This window comes from Mauremys mutica, chromosome 19 (assembly GCF_020497125.1).
Source record: "Mauremys mutica isolate MM-2020 ecotype Southern chromosome 19, ASM2049712v1, whole genome shotgun sequence".
NCBI classification, from domain to species: Eukaryota; Metazoa; Chordata; order Testudines; family Geoemydidae; genus Mauremys; species Mauremys mutica.
Genome location: NC_059090.1, coordinates 21266332 through 21283735, shown reverse-complemented (window position 1 = coordinate 21283735; position 17404 = coordinate 21266332). Strand labels below are relative to the sequence as shown.

At 39.0% G+C, this 17404-nt stretch overlaps 1 protein-coding gene across 3 annotated transcripts in view; it reads left to right on the top strand.

The window, feature by feature from the left end:
* Window positions 1–17404, top strand: part of BRIP1 (BRCA1 interacting helicase 1) — a 189346-nt gene that overhangs the window by 65970 nt on the left and 105972 nt on the right. For all 3 annotated transcript variants that reach the window (XM_044994192.1, XR_006574431.1, XR_006574432.1), the window contains exon 15: window positions 16783–16942. In XM_044994192.1, coding sequence (XP_044850127.1) covers window positions 16783–16942 — 160 coding nt within the window. The remainder of the gene's footprint in view (window positions 1–16782; window positions 16943–17404) is intronic.

Sequence of the window (17404 nt, the reverse complement as noted above, 5' to 3'; positions counted from 1 at the left end):
CATACTGAGAAAGCAGTCGCAAAAAAGTGACCCTAATCCATTGGTTGATATCAGGTATTTTATTTAACCCTTTTCCTGTCAATCCCTGACAAAATCATCTCCTGAAAAGTGACTGAGTTTCAGCAAAATATTTGTATTTGTTATGGCATGGCCGTAATAAGTAGGCCTTGATCTAAACTTTCTCTTTACCAGCAGAAATAATGAGAGAATTCCAAAAAGCTTCTGAGGATTCCAAAGGATATGAAAATCTTTTGAGGGAATGGTAAACTAAACTATTCAAGGAGAATGGGATGGGGTTAACTTCCTCTTTCCTTTTTGGAAATCCTGTAGCAGAAATAGAAATCTGAAGCTCTGATGGCATACAAACCTGCTTATATGGAGGAGTGGTGCAAACACCTGGGCTAGTTTAGAAAAGGCAATACAGTTTGGGTTGGAGGATCAGTCGCCCATCAGGAGATTGTATGCTCTGTTTGTAATTCCTCTTTCCTTCCAAAACCTGGGTGTTTTGTGGATCCTGACTTCTTCTCCAGTCCAAGACATTTGAGGTACATCTCTTCTGCCACAAACAACGAAAATGTCTTGGACTAGGGCAGAGATCAGTCACAGAAAGGAAATCATCAAGTAGCAAACTTTCCATTTCTCCCAGTGGAGTATAGCAATGGAAGCCATATTAGGTAAGAAGCTTCTCAATATAGCTGCTTCCTTTTGTGAGAAGAACGGGTAAGAGACTTTCATTTGTTAACCGTATCAGAACACGCAGCATTTTTCATCACTTACAACAACACTAGTCACTGGATTAAAAAGCCAACACTTCTCAAGAACTTTTGTCCTTATTAAGATTACATGAGCTACCTTTTTGTAGGAAGCGTTCTTTGTCTTGCTGTGACCACTTCTATATCTCTCTCGCTCTCTTTTTATAATTACCTTGGTGTTATCTCTCAGGCTCCATGTAATTTCAGTTTTATTCTTTATTTGTGACTGCAATGAAAGTAAAACAGTCTATAACATTTGTCAGTTTACCCTTTTTTGGTTCTTTATGCAATCTGTTTTATTTTTAATGCACTCATCAACATGATAGCTAAGCATTACATAAAAAAATTCTATATATCTGAAGATTCTCATTACTCTCCTCCCTACCTAAAGCCACCTTCATAAGTGAGCTTGAGACATCTTTTAATGAGAAATGTTGTCACCATGTCACTTTATCTGTGTAAGATCATCTTGAAAACATGAGTCTTGCACTGGACCTTATAAGTGCCAAGAGATTAACTCATCCTGATCTTCAGTGGTGGAGTATTCTATAGCCAAGGATTCTGAACTCTGAGGTCTGTTAGTAGAAACATCTTCCATTAACTCAGCCACTGCAGTTAAGTATGGAAGAAGAGGTGGTCTTTGAATTGCCTAGTAAAGGCTTACCTGGCTCTTTAGAGGTAATTACCAGGACCTTGAAATGGATCTGGAGTGCAGTACCCGAACAAGCTTTTAGTAGTAATCAGTGTAGTATTGACCATATAAAGCAATATTCAGATGGGTCACATACCTTATAATTCTGAATCCTTGAAGGGAACTTTTTAAAAAAAGAGTGAAGTCCTGCACTGCATCACTACCCCCAGCTACTGTAATAATGTCAGTGTGTGAAGTTAATCATTAATCCATAGGAGAGATTTTTTTTTAGCACATTTAGACTTAAACATTGCAAGCTTTTAAGTAAGCTGAAAAGGTGTTATTGGACAAAACATTTTGTGTTCGTTGCTGTCTTAACCTGGGTTGAAATGCTGTTTCTGATAACATGCTCTGGGTTCACACATCTACCTGCCTCTATTTGTGACACATAGCGAGGCAGACACCATTCCCTACGGCATAGGGCAGACTCTGAATGAGCTTATCCTCCCTATTGCTAACCCAAGGGAACTACAGTGAAAACATGCAGCCACGGCCAGTCACAACAATCAGTACATGACGATCCTCCAATTCCTTCCCAAATGACTTATGTTTGATGTGCTGTAGAAAGGGGAGCCGGAGGAGTGACGCAAAGAGAGGAGTGGTATGGTCAAAGCAATGGGCTAGAGAATGATCTTTGCAGCAGCATTCTGAATGGATATGAGCAGGGTAAGACTGAATTTATCAAGCCTGGAGAAAAGGATAATGCAGTAATCAAGACCCAAGATGTTGAAAGCCAGGGCAAGGAATTTTTTGTTTTGTCTGCACAGCACCTAGCACACTGGGCTTTTGGTTTGCCACTAGGCCTGCAAGTGCTACGGTAATATAATTATAAAAAAACCCAAAGTTTGGATTTGAGATAAAAAGTATTAGACAACAGTCGCTATGCAATGAGAAGAGCATCTGAAACACCACAGGAATAACTGTGGTGACTGTGATAACTATTACATAACTGTAACCCTGCATAAAGGAGGTCTCTACTTTTCCCTATCCCTAAATTTCAGATAGTTCATTCTAAAATGTGTTCATTCGTTGCTTAAATCTCATCATATTCTGTTAAAGATTTGGGTTTGTAAACTTTTTAAAAAGAATTTTAAGTTCACTTTTAACTCATCTTTGCTGTTTTTAGTAGAGTTGTAATAGTGTAGCATATTGCCTTATACAGCTGTCTGTTGCAACAGTCCTTGTCATATATATCTACTTTACTGCATTTGGGAACCCAGGAAAACTCCATTCTGAACGTTCAAGAACACATTTCTGTAATATCCTAAATGCTTTCCATTCTGGGGTGGTGCTACAATGAGAAGTGAGTGTATTTGGATTATATATAATTTATATGTGACTTACTAACTGTCTATAAAGATGATTTTATCCTTTATATTTAGGGTGTGAGTCAGGATATGAGTTTAATCACTGTCACCGTATTTTCTGTGGAAAAAAATATTTTTACAGTGTATTGTCATTGTAACGGGGCTCGACTCACCACTGTGGTGCCTCCTGCTGGCAGTCCTGGGAATTAGCTCTGGTTCGCTGGTGTGCCTTCATCTAGTGGCATCTCAGCACTGTCGCTTCTGCCATGAGAGCCACTGTAACTCTCAGGACTGCAATGTCCTTTTCTGGACACAGCCCTCCGGGTGTTCCCCACTCGGTTCTCGCCCCATGCCCCCCTTCTCGGGGAGGCTGGCAGTCCTTTGTCCAGCCTCTTGCCTCAGTGGCAGGCTGCAGTCCAGGGTCTAGCCACCTGCATCAGTGGCAACGGGGGCCCAAGGGGGGTGGGAACCGGCAGTCATGCACTGTGTCATCTCCAACCCCTGCCATCTGTTTCGCAGGGCCACTTCCCTGCAGCCCTAGCAACTTCTCCGCCCTTGTGTCAGGGTCTCAGTCTGGCAGTGGTCAACCAGGAGCTCACTCATGCTCCCCTGACCCCACCCAGTGCTGCTTGGACCATGGTGCTGTCTCTTCTTCCACCTTCAGGGCAGCCAGTCCTCACTCCTTGAACTCCAGGGAGTGACTGAAGCTGCTCTGTTCAGCAATCCTTCTTATATGGCCCAACCTGGCCCTGATTGGCTGTATCTCTAAACCTTCTCTCGATTAGCTCTCTCCAAGCCCTTTCCTAATTGGCTGCTTCCTGTGCAGCCTCCCCAGGCTGCTTTAACACCTCTTCCGCCACAGTCATCTATTAGAAAACTGGAGTGTGCAGCTACTCTCAAGGATGTGAAAATGAGAACAGAGCCGTAGGTGTGGAGGAGCCACGGTAGTCCTGACATAATGAATATGTACTGCAATTGGGCAGTTGACATGTGGGCCAGCTGCTAGAATTCCCTGGGGCAGCCACATTAAATCTGTTTAATTTGCATAATGCTAATGTGATGCTGTTGACTCTTGGGAGACTTTGAGGTATTTTTTGGGTGCTATCCTATCCTCATGCCATACATGGGGAAGGGTTGTGGATACCTTTTCCAGCTTATTGAACAATTACTGTGATCAGCAGGGGCTTGCAATTTCTAAAGTGCCTGTGGCACTTGCTTTTTACATGGGGCAGATACTTTCTAACAACATCTGCACGGCACATAAAGGGGAATCTACAGTGACAGTCAGTGGCAGATTATTAGACATAATGTCTAAAAAATTACATGCTATACTGGTAAATGAGGTGGTTTTTTTTCCACCTGAATTTCACACCCTGCATAGCAGTGTAGTTTAATATTTTATTACACTGTTAGTTGAAATGTCTTGAACATACAGCATCAGGAAAATAAAGTAAAAGTCCATTATTGTTTCTCACTTCTTGTTAAATTGCAGCAAGCTGAACTGGAGCATCTTGCTTAACGCATGGTCTGATTAGAACATTTTACTTGCACATTGTTCTTACTATTTAAGCAGGAATTGCATGGGAAATGAGGTTTGTCACACTCAAGACATGTGCCACACTCAGTTTTTGAACGAGTCTAGTAGTAAATAATAATATTTAGCAGTCATTAAATTTTTCTCCCTCAAGTGCTTTCTACTGAAAAGAAAGCAGGAATAAAAACAAGCATTAGCAATAAATAAGAATGCAACCTAGAAACATTTCTTTGTTAAATAAAACTGCTGTATACGTCTTGCCTTGGTTGCTTTGACCTTACCATTGTTCTGTACCATTGCAGCCTACAGAGTTCCCGCTCCCTTTGGCATTTCTTAAAGGTTCACTGCCTGATGTGATTGAGATGTGAAAAATCAATGTACCAGTAGACTGATCACAATCTTATGATGTTTATATTCAAACTCTTGTCTTTGAGGTTTATTATTAATGCATTAATGAACAAAGGTAAGATGTCAGCTAAAGCAGATACATTTGCAATGTTAAACAATTTATTGCAGTATTGATAGTTTTCCATGACCTTGTAAATTTATATAGGTTGCATTGTGTCAACATTCATACAGCCCAGTGGACAGGTGTCGCACACCCCAAATGCAAATATTAATTTTCATCCTATAGACTGTCTCTAGTTTCTTATAACTGTACATATCACTATCTGAGAGCCTAGGACAGAGGCAAAGGATTGCATTAGCATATAGACTAGACTGATTTTTCCTCCCTTAGTATTCTATCCAGGTCATGTTTGAGACAGAATGAAAAGGTTTGCACTGTTTCAGCCCATGCTATGCTGTTCTTTTGGAAGGAGGGGGAGGGGAACCCTTCAGTTTTACTTTACACTATCTCTAAATTCATATATAAAATCCTAATTTGTGTGCGTCTGTGTAGTAAACACTAACAACCTTAACCAAGAGTCTAAGGGGTCTGTTAAAGCAGCAAAGAGTCCTGTGGCACCTTATAGACTAACAGACGTCTTGGAGCATGAGCTTTCGTGAATACCCACTTCGTCGGATGTATGTAGTGGAAATTTCCAGGGGCAGGTATATATATGCAAGCAAGAAGCAGACTAGAGATAACGAGGTTAGTTCAATCAGGGAGGATGAGGCCCTCTTCTAGCAGCTGAGGTGTGAAAACCAAGGGAGGAGAAACTGGTTCTGTAGTTGGCAAGCCATTCACAGTCTTTGTTTAATCCTGAGCTGATGGTGTCAAATTTGCAGATGAACTGAAGCTCAGCAGTTTCTCTTTGAAGTTTGGTCCTGAAGTTTTTTTGCTGCAGGATGGCCACCTTAAGATCTGCTATTGTGTGGCCAGGGAGGTTGAAGTGTTCTCCTACAGGTTTTTGTATATTGCCATTCCTAATATCTGATTTGTGTTCATTTATCCTCTTCCGTAGAGACTGTCCAGTTTGGCCAATGTACATAGCAGAGGGGCATTGCTGGCATATGATGGCATATATTACATTGGTGGATGTGCAGGTGAATGAACCGGTGATGGTGTGGCTGATCTGGTTAGGTCCTGTGATGGTATCATTGGTGTAGATATGTGGGCAGAGTTGGCATCAAGGTTTGTTGCATGGATTGGTTCCTGAGTTGGAGTTACTATGGTGCGGTGTGCAGTTACTGGTGAGAATATGGTTCAGGTTGGCGGGTTGTCTGTGGGCGAGGACTGGCCTGCCACCCGAGGACTGTGAAAGTGTGGGATCATTGTCCAGGATGGGTTGTAGATCCCTGATGATGCGTTGGAGGGGTTTTAGCTGGGGACTGTATGTGATGGCCAGTGGAGTTCTGTTGGTTTCTTTCTTGGGTTTGTCTTGCAGTAGGAGCCTTCTGGGTACACGTCTGGCTCTGTTGATCTGTTTCCTTATTTCCTTGTGCGGGTATTGTAGTTTTGAGAATGCTTGATGGAGATTTTGTAGGTGTTGGTCTCTGTCTGAGGGGTTAGAGCAGATACGGTTGTACCTCAGTGCTTGGCTGTAGACAATGGATCGTGTGGTCTGCGGTGGGATGGAAGCTGGAGGCATGAAGGTAGGCATAGCGGTCGGTAGGTTTTTGGTATAGGGTGGTGCTAATGTGACCATCACTTACTTGCACCGTGGTGTCTAGGAAGTGGACCTCCCGTGTAGATTGGTCCAGCTGAGGTTGATGGTGGGGTGGAAGCTGTTGAAATTGTGGTGGAATTTTTCCAGAGTCTCCTTCCCATGGGTCCAGATGATGAAGATGTCATCAATGTAGCGTAGGTAGAGAAGGTGCATGAGTGGACGAGACCTGAGGAAGTGTTGTTCCAGGTCAGCCATAAAAATGTTGGCATATTGTGGGGCCATGCGGGTGCCCATAGCGGTGCCACTGATCAGGAGATATATATTGTCATCAAATTTGAAATAGTCGTGTGTGAGGATAAAGGCACAGAGCTCAGCAACCAGTTGTGCTGTGGCATCATCAGGGATACTGTTCCTGACAGCTTGTATTCCATCAGTGTGTGGGATGTTTGTGTAGAGAGCCTCTACATCCATGGTGGCTAGGATGGTGTTTTCTGGAAGGTCACCAATGCATTGTAGTTTCCTCAGGAAATCAGTGGTTCAGCGTCCAGAATAATGCTGCCTTGTTCTTTCTGACTGTATTATAGTTCTTTTTGCTTGGTAGACAAAAGGGAGAAAACATGGGCTTTTTTCTTACTGTGCTAAGATACTGTTCAGAGAAAGAATATTGGCTAGTGGTTAGATCAGGACTTGGAGTCAGGATTCCTAGGTTCCATTCCTGGCTCTGCTGCTGACTTACTGAGTGACCTTGACCAACTCTCAATCTCTCATGCTTCAGCTTTACCTGTTTGTAAAAGGAGTTTGTTGTGAGGCTTAATGTTTATAAATTGCTTGAAAATTCTTGCATTGAAAGTCATGAGGAACAGTACAAAATATTACTATATCTGTTTACTATAGGAGATGGATCTTACACTAAGATAGGGAAAGGGGGAGTGGGTGGTTATTAGTATAACTATTTACAGATAACAGGGCCGCCCAGACGGGGGAGGGGGAGGGGGGCAAGTGGGGCAATTTGCCCCAGGCCTCGGGCCTCGCAGGGGCCCCCATGAGAATATAGTATTTTATAGTATTGCAACTTTTTTTTATGGAAGGGACCCCCCAAAATTGCTTTGCCCCAGGCCCCGTGAATCCTCTGGGTGGCCCTGACAGATAATTTCAGTATAAAGAAAAAACGTCACCATTTTCTATACCTTATCAGTTCTTTATATGACTGTTGAAAGCAACCAAAATGTCATCATTCCACATCCAAACAAAGGAAGACCCCAATTGGATTCTGATCCTGTACAGTTGGTCAGTGTCACTTTCTCTTGTGTAGATTCAGAGTTTACTAGGCTTCTCATAGGTATATTGTCCAAGAAAACAGTTCATCTGTCCAACTTTGCACTGATATCTTTGCTCACAGTGTCTATACAAGCGAAAGTCTTATTTAATGTCTTTGAAACAATGATGTAGGATGACTAAATGACCATTTTTGCCAGACCGCTATAAAATTTCAGTATCTTGAATTTGAAACTCCTTATAATTTATCTACTTCCTTCCTTCTAAGTGTGATCACTGGGTTCAAGTCTGGTCAGAGAAATAATTTTTCAGAATCAGATATTCTCAAATCACTGCTATTCCTTTTCAGATTTCCTACCTTGCAGGAATGTAGAAGCATCTCTTGACATAAACTGTGTAGGATCCTAGTGTATGTTAAATATAACTGCTGAAAAAAATCATACAAAATATTTGGGCCCTTATTTAACTCTTTAAAGGCTTTAGGCCAGATTCTTAAGTGGTAAAAATCAGCACAGTTCCATTGAAATTCATGGACTTGCATCAGCATACACCATCTGAGAGTCTGGCCTTCAGTTTTCTCTCCTTAACAAGGTTATTGTACATGAACAATGTGAGGTGGGTAACACTTTTTTGTTGTTGTCCCTGTTGTAATTCATGCTTTAATCTCTAAGAAATCCTATCTGATCTCACTTTATAAAATAGTATTGTTAGATACATTGGTCTTGTCTACAGTGCCCCGCAGTTTGAACTACAGGGATGTAGACACAGTGTTTGTTAACTTTGGCAGATTGTTTTAAACTTTCCTTCTAATGAAATCCTTAAATTATTTAGGTTCTTGGTGGGTAAGACTAGTTCCTTAGTGTCTTCTACTTGATTAATTGCTGTTGACTGAAGCACATGCTACTAATATTGATAACATTGGTGAGGGATCATCATTTGCATTGGCCTACTTGTAGAAAGTCTTCCTTGCTTTGCATTTCAGTATTTTAACATTGGTTTCATTCTATAACTTGGGCCCAGAATTAGCCTAAATTATGTTAGGTGATTAACCCCACCCCCACACACCAGAGGTTTTTAACCAGCTTTGAGAGGCTAATCTGATATTTTCCTTTTAAATTGTATTAACTTTCCTTCACATTACCTAGTCAGAGTTGATCACTACACAAAACTCTTGGTGATCAGGGATTGAAAATGGGAGTTTTTTACATCGAGTTCTGTCTCTGACTTGCCATATGACGTTTTTTCTTCTCATCAATTTCCCATTCTGTAAATGGGGGTAATCATACCCACCTTTGTAAAGTGCTTTGAGCTCTACAGATCAAAAGTGCTATATAAATACTTAGTTACATTATTTTTTCTATTAACAAAAAAAGGAGACTAAAAGATCCTGCTATTACTCTCCCACTGTTGGAATCAGTTCCCCATGACACACATCCAGCTACTTCAGTTTACTGTGTCAGCTGCACAGCCTTCTCAGGCTTGCTTGGCCCAAAGCCTAGGACTACAAGTCTGTTTTGAATCAGTTTTCCCACATGGCACTGTGCTTCACTGCTAATGTGCCACTAAGCCAATCTTGTCTGTCTCTCTCTCTCTCATTTTTTTGTTTGTTTGTTTTTTTCTTCTGGAAAAAAAGAGGTCAACGGATGATTGAACTTGTTTTTTTGACAACTGGTGAGGAAGAGGACAGCAGTGTGGAATGCTAACCTTGTTACAGAATATATAAGTTAAAAGTCACGTTTGATTTGGAAACAACTTCTAAATAGTCCTTTTAAAATACTTTCACTGGCAGCATTCTTTGTAAAAGAGGTTATTGTCTCATTAGCAAGCAAAACAATATAGATAGCCTAAGGTAAATGTTTATACACACACGTACTACCGTAACACAGAAAGCTGTTGTCTTAGTCGACTTTAAAACCACAAAAGAGCCAAATTGCTTAGAAATAACTGTGATAGCTCTAAATGATTCAGTGTTTCAAAAGTTTGCCAATTTGTTTTGAGAAAAAATATGTAAATTATATTGGGGAAAAGTACAGATTTTGCATAAATGACAACTTTTAACAGTGGAAGCAAAATATTAACAGTGTTATTCTGGAGTCTTTAGCGTGCAAAACATTTCATTTTTCATTACTGTTGTCGCCATTCATATTTTCCATTATTTAAGGGGCTTATTGAAAAATTGATGGTATGTTGGTACCAGAGAGACATCCTGTAGGTTGCAGTGTTGATTTATGGCACATGGAACACAGTTCAGTGCTTCAGTTTCCTGCTGGTGAGCGGCACTTTGTCATTGTCCCTAAAGAAAAATCATACCAGTGAAATCCCTTGTGTTTCCCCGAAGTTGAGTGATGCATACTCTTTCTTCAAAAATGATGATGAATTATTCACCTTTTATTGTGCTAGTGTGTGCACATAGTGATCCTAACCTTGTTCATAGTACAGCGCTTTTCACCATGTACAGGGTTTAGTTTAATTATGTAGTTGTGTTGCCTTTTTTTTTTAACACACTATATGTGCCAAGCTTGTGTGGGCCAGCCCAGATTTTACCCCAAGTTTTCTAGAGTTTGCAGATATCTCTCATGTAGGTCTTGGTCATAATGTTGTATGGGAAGAATATCTGGTAGTGTTTGCTTGCAGAAAATTGTTTCCTGAGAAATATAGATACAGTATTTCAAAACTGAAAAAGATTTTCTTTTTCAAATGAGTTCTTGAAGTTTACAGATATCTGTCTGGTGTGAGAAGGTTTATCTTTAAACGGATTCTCTGTTTTTGCAGTAGGGTGCGAAAGGTCTAAATGCATCAGTCTCTTGGGATAGCACTTAATAGTAAGGATTTCCTGTTGAGAGTAGCTTTCTCTTGGCATGTGCTTAAAGGAAGCAGGACAAGAGAGCAGAAGATTCCATAATACAGAGGCCCACCTGTTAAGAATATTAAAAGCTTGTGTGATCTTTCTTCATAACACTGGAAGAAATTTAAAATATCAGAAGGAATGTGAGATTTGGATAAAGATCTATTTGCTTTACCAGTGTCTCATTCCTTCTGTAACATCAAGCAGTTCCCTAAGAGAAAAACTAAAAATAATAATTGCAGAAAATGACAATGTGTGGACACTACGTTCATTCTTAAATTCAAAGCTAGAACATATAACCACTGTGGAGGACTGATTAGGGCCTGAGGCCAGTAGGAGAGTGGTTTGGACAAAAAGTTACAGCTGCAGATAAATAGGTGGCTCAGCAAACTTCATCAAGAAAGTTTATTAAAGGAGATGTAATACCAGTGGAACTAGATACAGTGTAAAAATGTCAGTATCCTGAGATCATCAGAGGATTACTTTCATGGAAAATAAGAACTTCACCATTTTAAGATGCTGTCTGCTTAGGCTGTGCATAGCTCTCTTCTGAGAGGCAGGGAAAAGGCAGCTGATGTAGATGTAGTTATGATCATTCTGTGATATGTAAGCAACCTGGACTAGTTGTTGCAGACAGTCCAAATGGTGATAGACATTCTATAGTAAGAAAAGAACACTGCATTTCCTCTTGACACCTGTCTACCCAGAGCAGGGGTATGAAAGATACTATGCTGAGAAAAACCTTTTTCCCAGTGGCCACTCTTTTCTTCTCTCTGCCAAAATGTGAGTAGTGTCTGAGAACAAAAGATTTACTTTTTGGAATTGCACAGAACCATACAGTGGAGGAGGGAGAGGGGAAGAAATGGCAGGAGGGAAGGAGATGTGAGAAATAAAACATACTTTATGGTTATCCCTGTGAAGAAAAAATATAAATTTGTATTTTAAAAAATTGGCTGAAATTATTGTTAAAGGGCTTTGCATTTGTAGAAAGTATAATGTTTTTGCAGTTATACCAAATGGTCTTGCAAGAGCTGGCCACAGTATTTTACATACAGTTAGTAGTTATAACAACTGATGTGCAAGACTTCCAATGGTATAGTAGTTGGTCAGTGGAATGTAGAACTCGTACATCAGCAGTTCAAATCCAGGCCATGTCGGCAGTTGTTGAACATTTGTATTAGATGTTGGTCTGTCCTGTTCTTTGAGAAACAAAACTCACCACCACAGGTGGCAATTGGTACCATTATTGGCAGTTTTATTAGTGGGGCCAAAAACTGAATCACCATGAAGATTGAACTGCCTTCTCACCCAAAGTTATGGTTTCTCAGGTTAGGGATGAGCACTTTGGGAAAACTTTCACTGCTGTAGCCCATGCTGTGCCACTTCAGTGAATGAAAAGAAGACTTCAGTTTGTAGGGTAACAAAGCATCTTTCACAAATATTAAATTTACATATGAAAAAACTGAACACGTGCACCAAGTTAAGTCTGTTTCACTTGCTGAGCTCATGGCAAACACATACCTCCTTATGCAGGCAAAACTAAAACTACCATTGATTTTAATTGCAGCTTTGCTGGAGTTAGTAAGGAGTGCTGGATAGGCACCACTTTAGTTAAAATGAACTTTTAAATTGACCTCTCCAGTGGTGATTGCCTCATTCTGTGGCCTAGGCAAGTGAATACATCAGTCTCTTCATGAACTGGTATTATAGAGCTTAAAATAGAATAGAGATTTATGGCTAATGTTTTGGGATCTGGACTGATGAAAACACAGCAAAGAGATCAATAAAAAAGAAGAGCTGTCAGACAAATACAGAAATGTGAATGTGTAATTTCCCATCTGACAGAAAAAGGCAATGTACAAAATGTAGTTAAATATAACCTAGTATGAAATTTAAAGCAAAGCTATTAAAAATATTCCATCTCTGGTACAGTCTGATTTTTGTTGTTTTTGTTAAATAACTAATGTGTTTTAAAAAGCATTAAAGTGCTTATCACATGTTCTGGGCAAAAGCAAGCAACTTTTAATGTTTATAAAAAGCAACAACATTATTGCAAAGTTAAGTTTTAATAATTTTGATTTTTTTTACAAATTCTATATCATAAAAATGATTAAAGATTTCTGTTACTGAATTACTTCAAAAAATCTGTTAGCAGCAGCAGTCATCTTGTCCCTTGTGATTTTTTTTTATGATGAGTCTGTTTATAATCAGTTCTTGTAATTGAAATCTTGGAATAATCTTAATTATTGTAGTATGAACTAGAACATTATAAAACCTTATTAGATTTATGCTTGAAATTAGTATCCCCAAATATTTTTATTTTTATGTGGTTATCTGGAAGAGTTTTATGTGCAACTCAGCCAAATGTGAATAGAGCACTAACTTAAAAGGTAAAAAAAACAGTGTAGAAATAAACGTGTTTTTTTTTAAAGTAGACTATGGTCTGGTTTTGTTCCCTCCTCCCCAGTAAGATTCCCACGCAGCTGGAATTGCCCTTGCATGTATTTTCCTTGGTCTGATGCTTGTGGTTGATTTTCATGAACCTGTGGAATTTATGGCCATCTTCACAATTTATAAATTATCAAAGGGCTTGAAGAGCACAAATTCAAGTTGACAGCCTCTCTTGTCTCTCCGTGAATTTCGTAATCATTGAGGAAATACTTGTGCACCATGTATGTGTACAGAGAGATGCAGCTGGACACAGTTTCCGTACAGCTACAGTTTTTTAAAATGCTTTTGGTACTGTGAGGTTAAAAGACTCTTCCAAAATTGTCTTGAGTTGGAGGCAGGGGAGGAGAAATAAGTTTTTCTAATAGTCTTGAGACAGTTTGTAACTTCCCAAGGGTGGAACCAAAATTATATACTTAAACTTCCAGTAAGTTAAAAGTTCACCGTGATTCTCTTCATGTGTCAGAGCCTTGAGGCATTTATTTTTTCCCTTTGTTTGATACCCCTGATCTCCAGGTCCTTTTGTCACAGCTGAATGCAGACTGGATTTTAGGACTCCTTTTGAAAACAGTCAGCATAATCAGTTATAGAGAGTGACATAACTTAATCTTTCTCCCACACTTCCCCAGAAACCCCAACCTTTGCTGTCCATAACTAAAAATAGAACCCAGAACTGCAGCATGGCAGTGTAGAGCATTATCACTTGGCCATAATTTTTTTAACTAAAAGATTTTTCAGATGCATTTATTATTGCATGATAAATATACATTTAAAGCCCTGTAATTAAAGGGAAATATTTCAAAGTATGGAATTTTAGCTGTTTTGAAAAATTACTCCAAAACTCCTCCTGACTACCTCCTTTTTATATAACCTGTAAATGAAATTATATTGATTAACTGATTCTGAAGACGTTATAGGATACAATATTATAAGAATGTTGTGCATTTTTTGTCTCTTATATGTTGATGGATGGGCTGGTACGAGCCCCTTTTTGTGCAAGTGGTTGTCCTTGTTGTCCCAAATACACTGTATCCATTTGAGTTTCACCAAAATTGGGGTTTTTTGAAGGTTGGCTGCCAAACCACTGGGTTGGGTGCATCTATATTTTCCATTTCTGAAGTTTTATGCTGACTGTGTGTAGAACTTCTGTTTGACCCTTCAAACACGTTTCCAGCCCACTGGAGACACACTTTGATTTTGAAGCAATGCTTATTCAAAAAGAAAATTCTGGTAGCAAACACATGAAGAGCTCTGCATGGGAAAAGGCTTTTAGATCAATGTTAGTCCCCTGAGGATCTCTGACTTTTTGCACTAACAATAGTGCCGATACTGTGATTTTTATTAAGGAAAGCCTAATGGCTGTTTCTCCACACACCATTTCCAAGTAACAATTAAATTGATTCAGAGATGCTAGACTAGTAAGTTTGATAAAATGCACTCTGTAGCTTTACAAAACCCTCCCTGTACAAATGAGGTGAAGAAAATGCAGAAGTTCCGAAGGGTATGTCTTTTATTTATAATTGCAAGCTTTCAGTGGAGTACAGGAAATTTGTCTAAGGTTAGTGGTTACATAGGCAGTGGGAGAATAGGTTTATGGGCAGTCCTTGGGTGATTAAAGAAAGCACCTCAAGATCCACTTGTTTTAGAAGATTATCATGTAGTATCTAAATACCACGATGACAAGCCCATTACAAATGAGAAGAAGGATGCAACACCTCATTGCTGTAGTTTGCAGTGTAATAAAAGCCAATGGTTATTTAACTGTTGATTAGATCCAAAGCTATTATCTGAATCCTTTCTGCACCGTCAGACGTCTCTTAGGGCATGGACAAGGTTCCATCATCCTTTCCTATCCTGGGCTGCTCTTGGCATATGCTCTATGTTGTTAAATTCCACAAATGTTTGCTCTCTAAATGCTGCTTGATGCCCATTTAAAACCAGCATTAAAATATTAAATGCATATTTTATGTAAGGGATTTCTGAGTGACGGGTCCTGGGGTGGGGCATATAAAGGAGAACAGTTAACTGATAGTTTTGTGTTCTCCTTTAGACTCCCCACCCATTCCCAAGGACCTGTTCCTCAGAAACCAATCAACCAGGGGATAGTGCAAAGAAAGTGACTGTTTTCCCATAGTGTTCTGCAGCAGTATGATTGCTGCAGTTTAACTTGTCAACTTCCCTTTGCTTAAGGTTTTGGAAATTACACTCATGTAGCCTTAGCAAATCTTTGGCTTTGTTGCATAGAATAGGAACCCCTTTGCCTGCCCCTGAGATGGAAAAAATGAAAAAAGGAATCTGGAAAGGGAACATATCTGTGAAGTAGGATATGAGGACCACAGCTCAAGGCAGCGGAGAGAAATGGTAAAAGATGCCGAGGAAACCTCTTTTCCCATACTTCCAAGATAGTGGAAAGCTTCAGCAACTCTCTTAAAAAACAAGAAACAGCAGAGTTGAGAGCCAAGCCTAGATACTAAAAAACAACTCCTGGGGAAGAACTTGCAACTGTTTTAAAATTACCAGAGGGAAAAAAAATCAAATAAACATCCATCAGCTTCTGGGAAGATGGCAGATTCTACTTGCCTAACAAGATTTTCTGCTTTCTTGGAAGAAAACCTCATTTCATTTATAGAACCATTAGAGAGTCCATATGTAAAGGGTTTAATAAAACATATATAGACTGCCTTGCCCTGCAAAAACTATTATTCCCCTGGGTAGAGAAAGTGACTGACTGTGGGCATTAATGGTTTCTGGCATTATACCCCACTCTTATTTGTCTTTTTCCAACCCAAAGTGCTATTGTTTTTCATTATAACCCTGCACTTGAGTTCATAGTTCCCATGAAGCATGGATGTGTGTTATATTTTATTTATTTTTATTTATAGGTATCTCTATAGCACTCATCGTTGTTGTGTCTGTGTGTATAGTGTGAGTGCATATAATGTTTATAAAAGCATTTGCATACCTTTTCTATATATGAGAAAGATCCTGTGTATGGCAAACACCATTAAAATGGAATAGGTAAATTTTATATGAAATTGTTTTATCCTTGCCAAATATTAATTATAGTCATAATCTGTTTTTTTTACATATAGAAGATAGCCTTGCCGGTGTCATGGCAGCTGGCAGTTAAAAGACAAACCTGAAGTCATCAAGGGCCAGTAGGGGCTTTGAGTGTATTCCTCAAAGGGGAGAAGTAGAGAATTCTGATTACATTACTATGTAATCCATAAAAGTGGAACATTGGCTTTGCAGATGTTTTCTGATGGATCTGGATAAAGATGTTCTAGTGCACTCTTTGCCGGTAGTGAGTGAAAGTTATTTCTTTTTAAAATGAGAAGGATACAGTAGGATTGAATGGGTGAATTTCAGATTTTTAAAAAATCTGTGGAGATTTATACAGTGTCCACAGTTTGTTTTTATATATATATATATATATAGTAGAAATATATGAAAAAAATGTGGTTTTGAGCCTTTTTGTGCATTTCATATGCCCTTCGCTAAATAAAATATACTTATACTGAATTGCATCCACTCTGTTTATTACTTTAAGAATCCATCGGTACAACACTTGTCACAAGGTATTTCATTTCTTTTTTGAGAATTGCAGGGTGTAAGTATAGAGTTGCAGCAGTGGAGAGCATAAATGTTTGAATTTTGAAATGCAAGTGCTTACATTGAATTGCACAAATTTCCCCAGTGTCAAGTTACAACTAATATTGACAAATACTGAATAATATGCATTTTATAAAGTTGTGATTGGTATTTTTATTGTGCATTTTATTGGGGACATGTTTAGTATGTTTTAGAGCCTTTTGAAAAATTAGGTGACTGAATATTCACTATGGCACTCTTTTTTTGATTTTTTGTTTGTTTGTTTAGTTGTTGGATAAATTAAAAGATCGCTGGATGCATACTGGCTTATGGAGAAACTTGGAGCTTGTTAAGACAGTCATTGCAGAGCCTCAAGGAGGAGACAAGGCTGACTTTGATGCACTGCTCCAAATATACTATAATGCAATAAAATATAAAGGAGGAAAAGGTAATCGGATGGGTGAGGTTGTCTGAATGAATTTTTAACTCACATTAAGTAGTTAATGTAGACTTTTCAGGTAGAAAGTGTGGTTGATATTTTAAAATATTTTGAAGCCAGACTAAGATGGTGTTGTACAATTTATTTTACTATGATACATTATTTTTGGATTTGAGAGGAGTTGTGTCTGATGGTTTGTACGTAATGTATTAATATATTACACACACAAAAATCTTTGTTAAAATAACATTAAGGATGCAAAGTCAAGCACTATGAAGTTAGGAAATGCCAGTATTAACCTTTATTTGGCCTCCTTGTGCATATACAATATGATACAATCTTTAATTACGTTATCACATACTCCTGTTCACAGGAGCCCTGTTCTTTGAGTGATTGTGCACATATACGTTCTACCGTAGATATGCGTGCACCCAATTCACTCAAGTCAGAGACTTTTGCCAGCCTTCACCT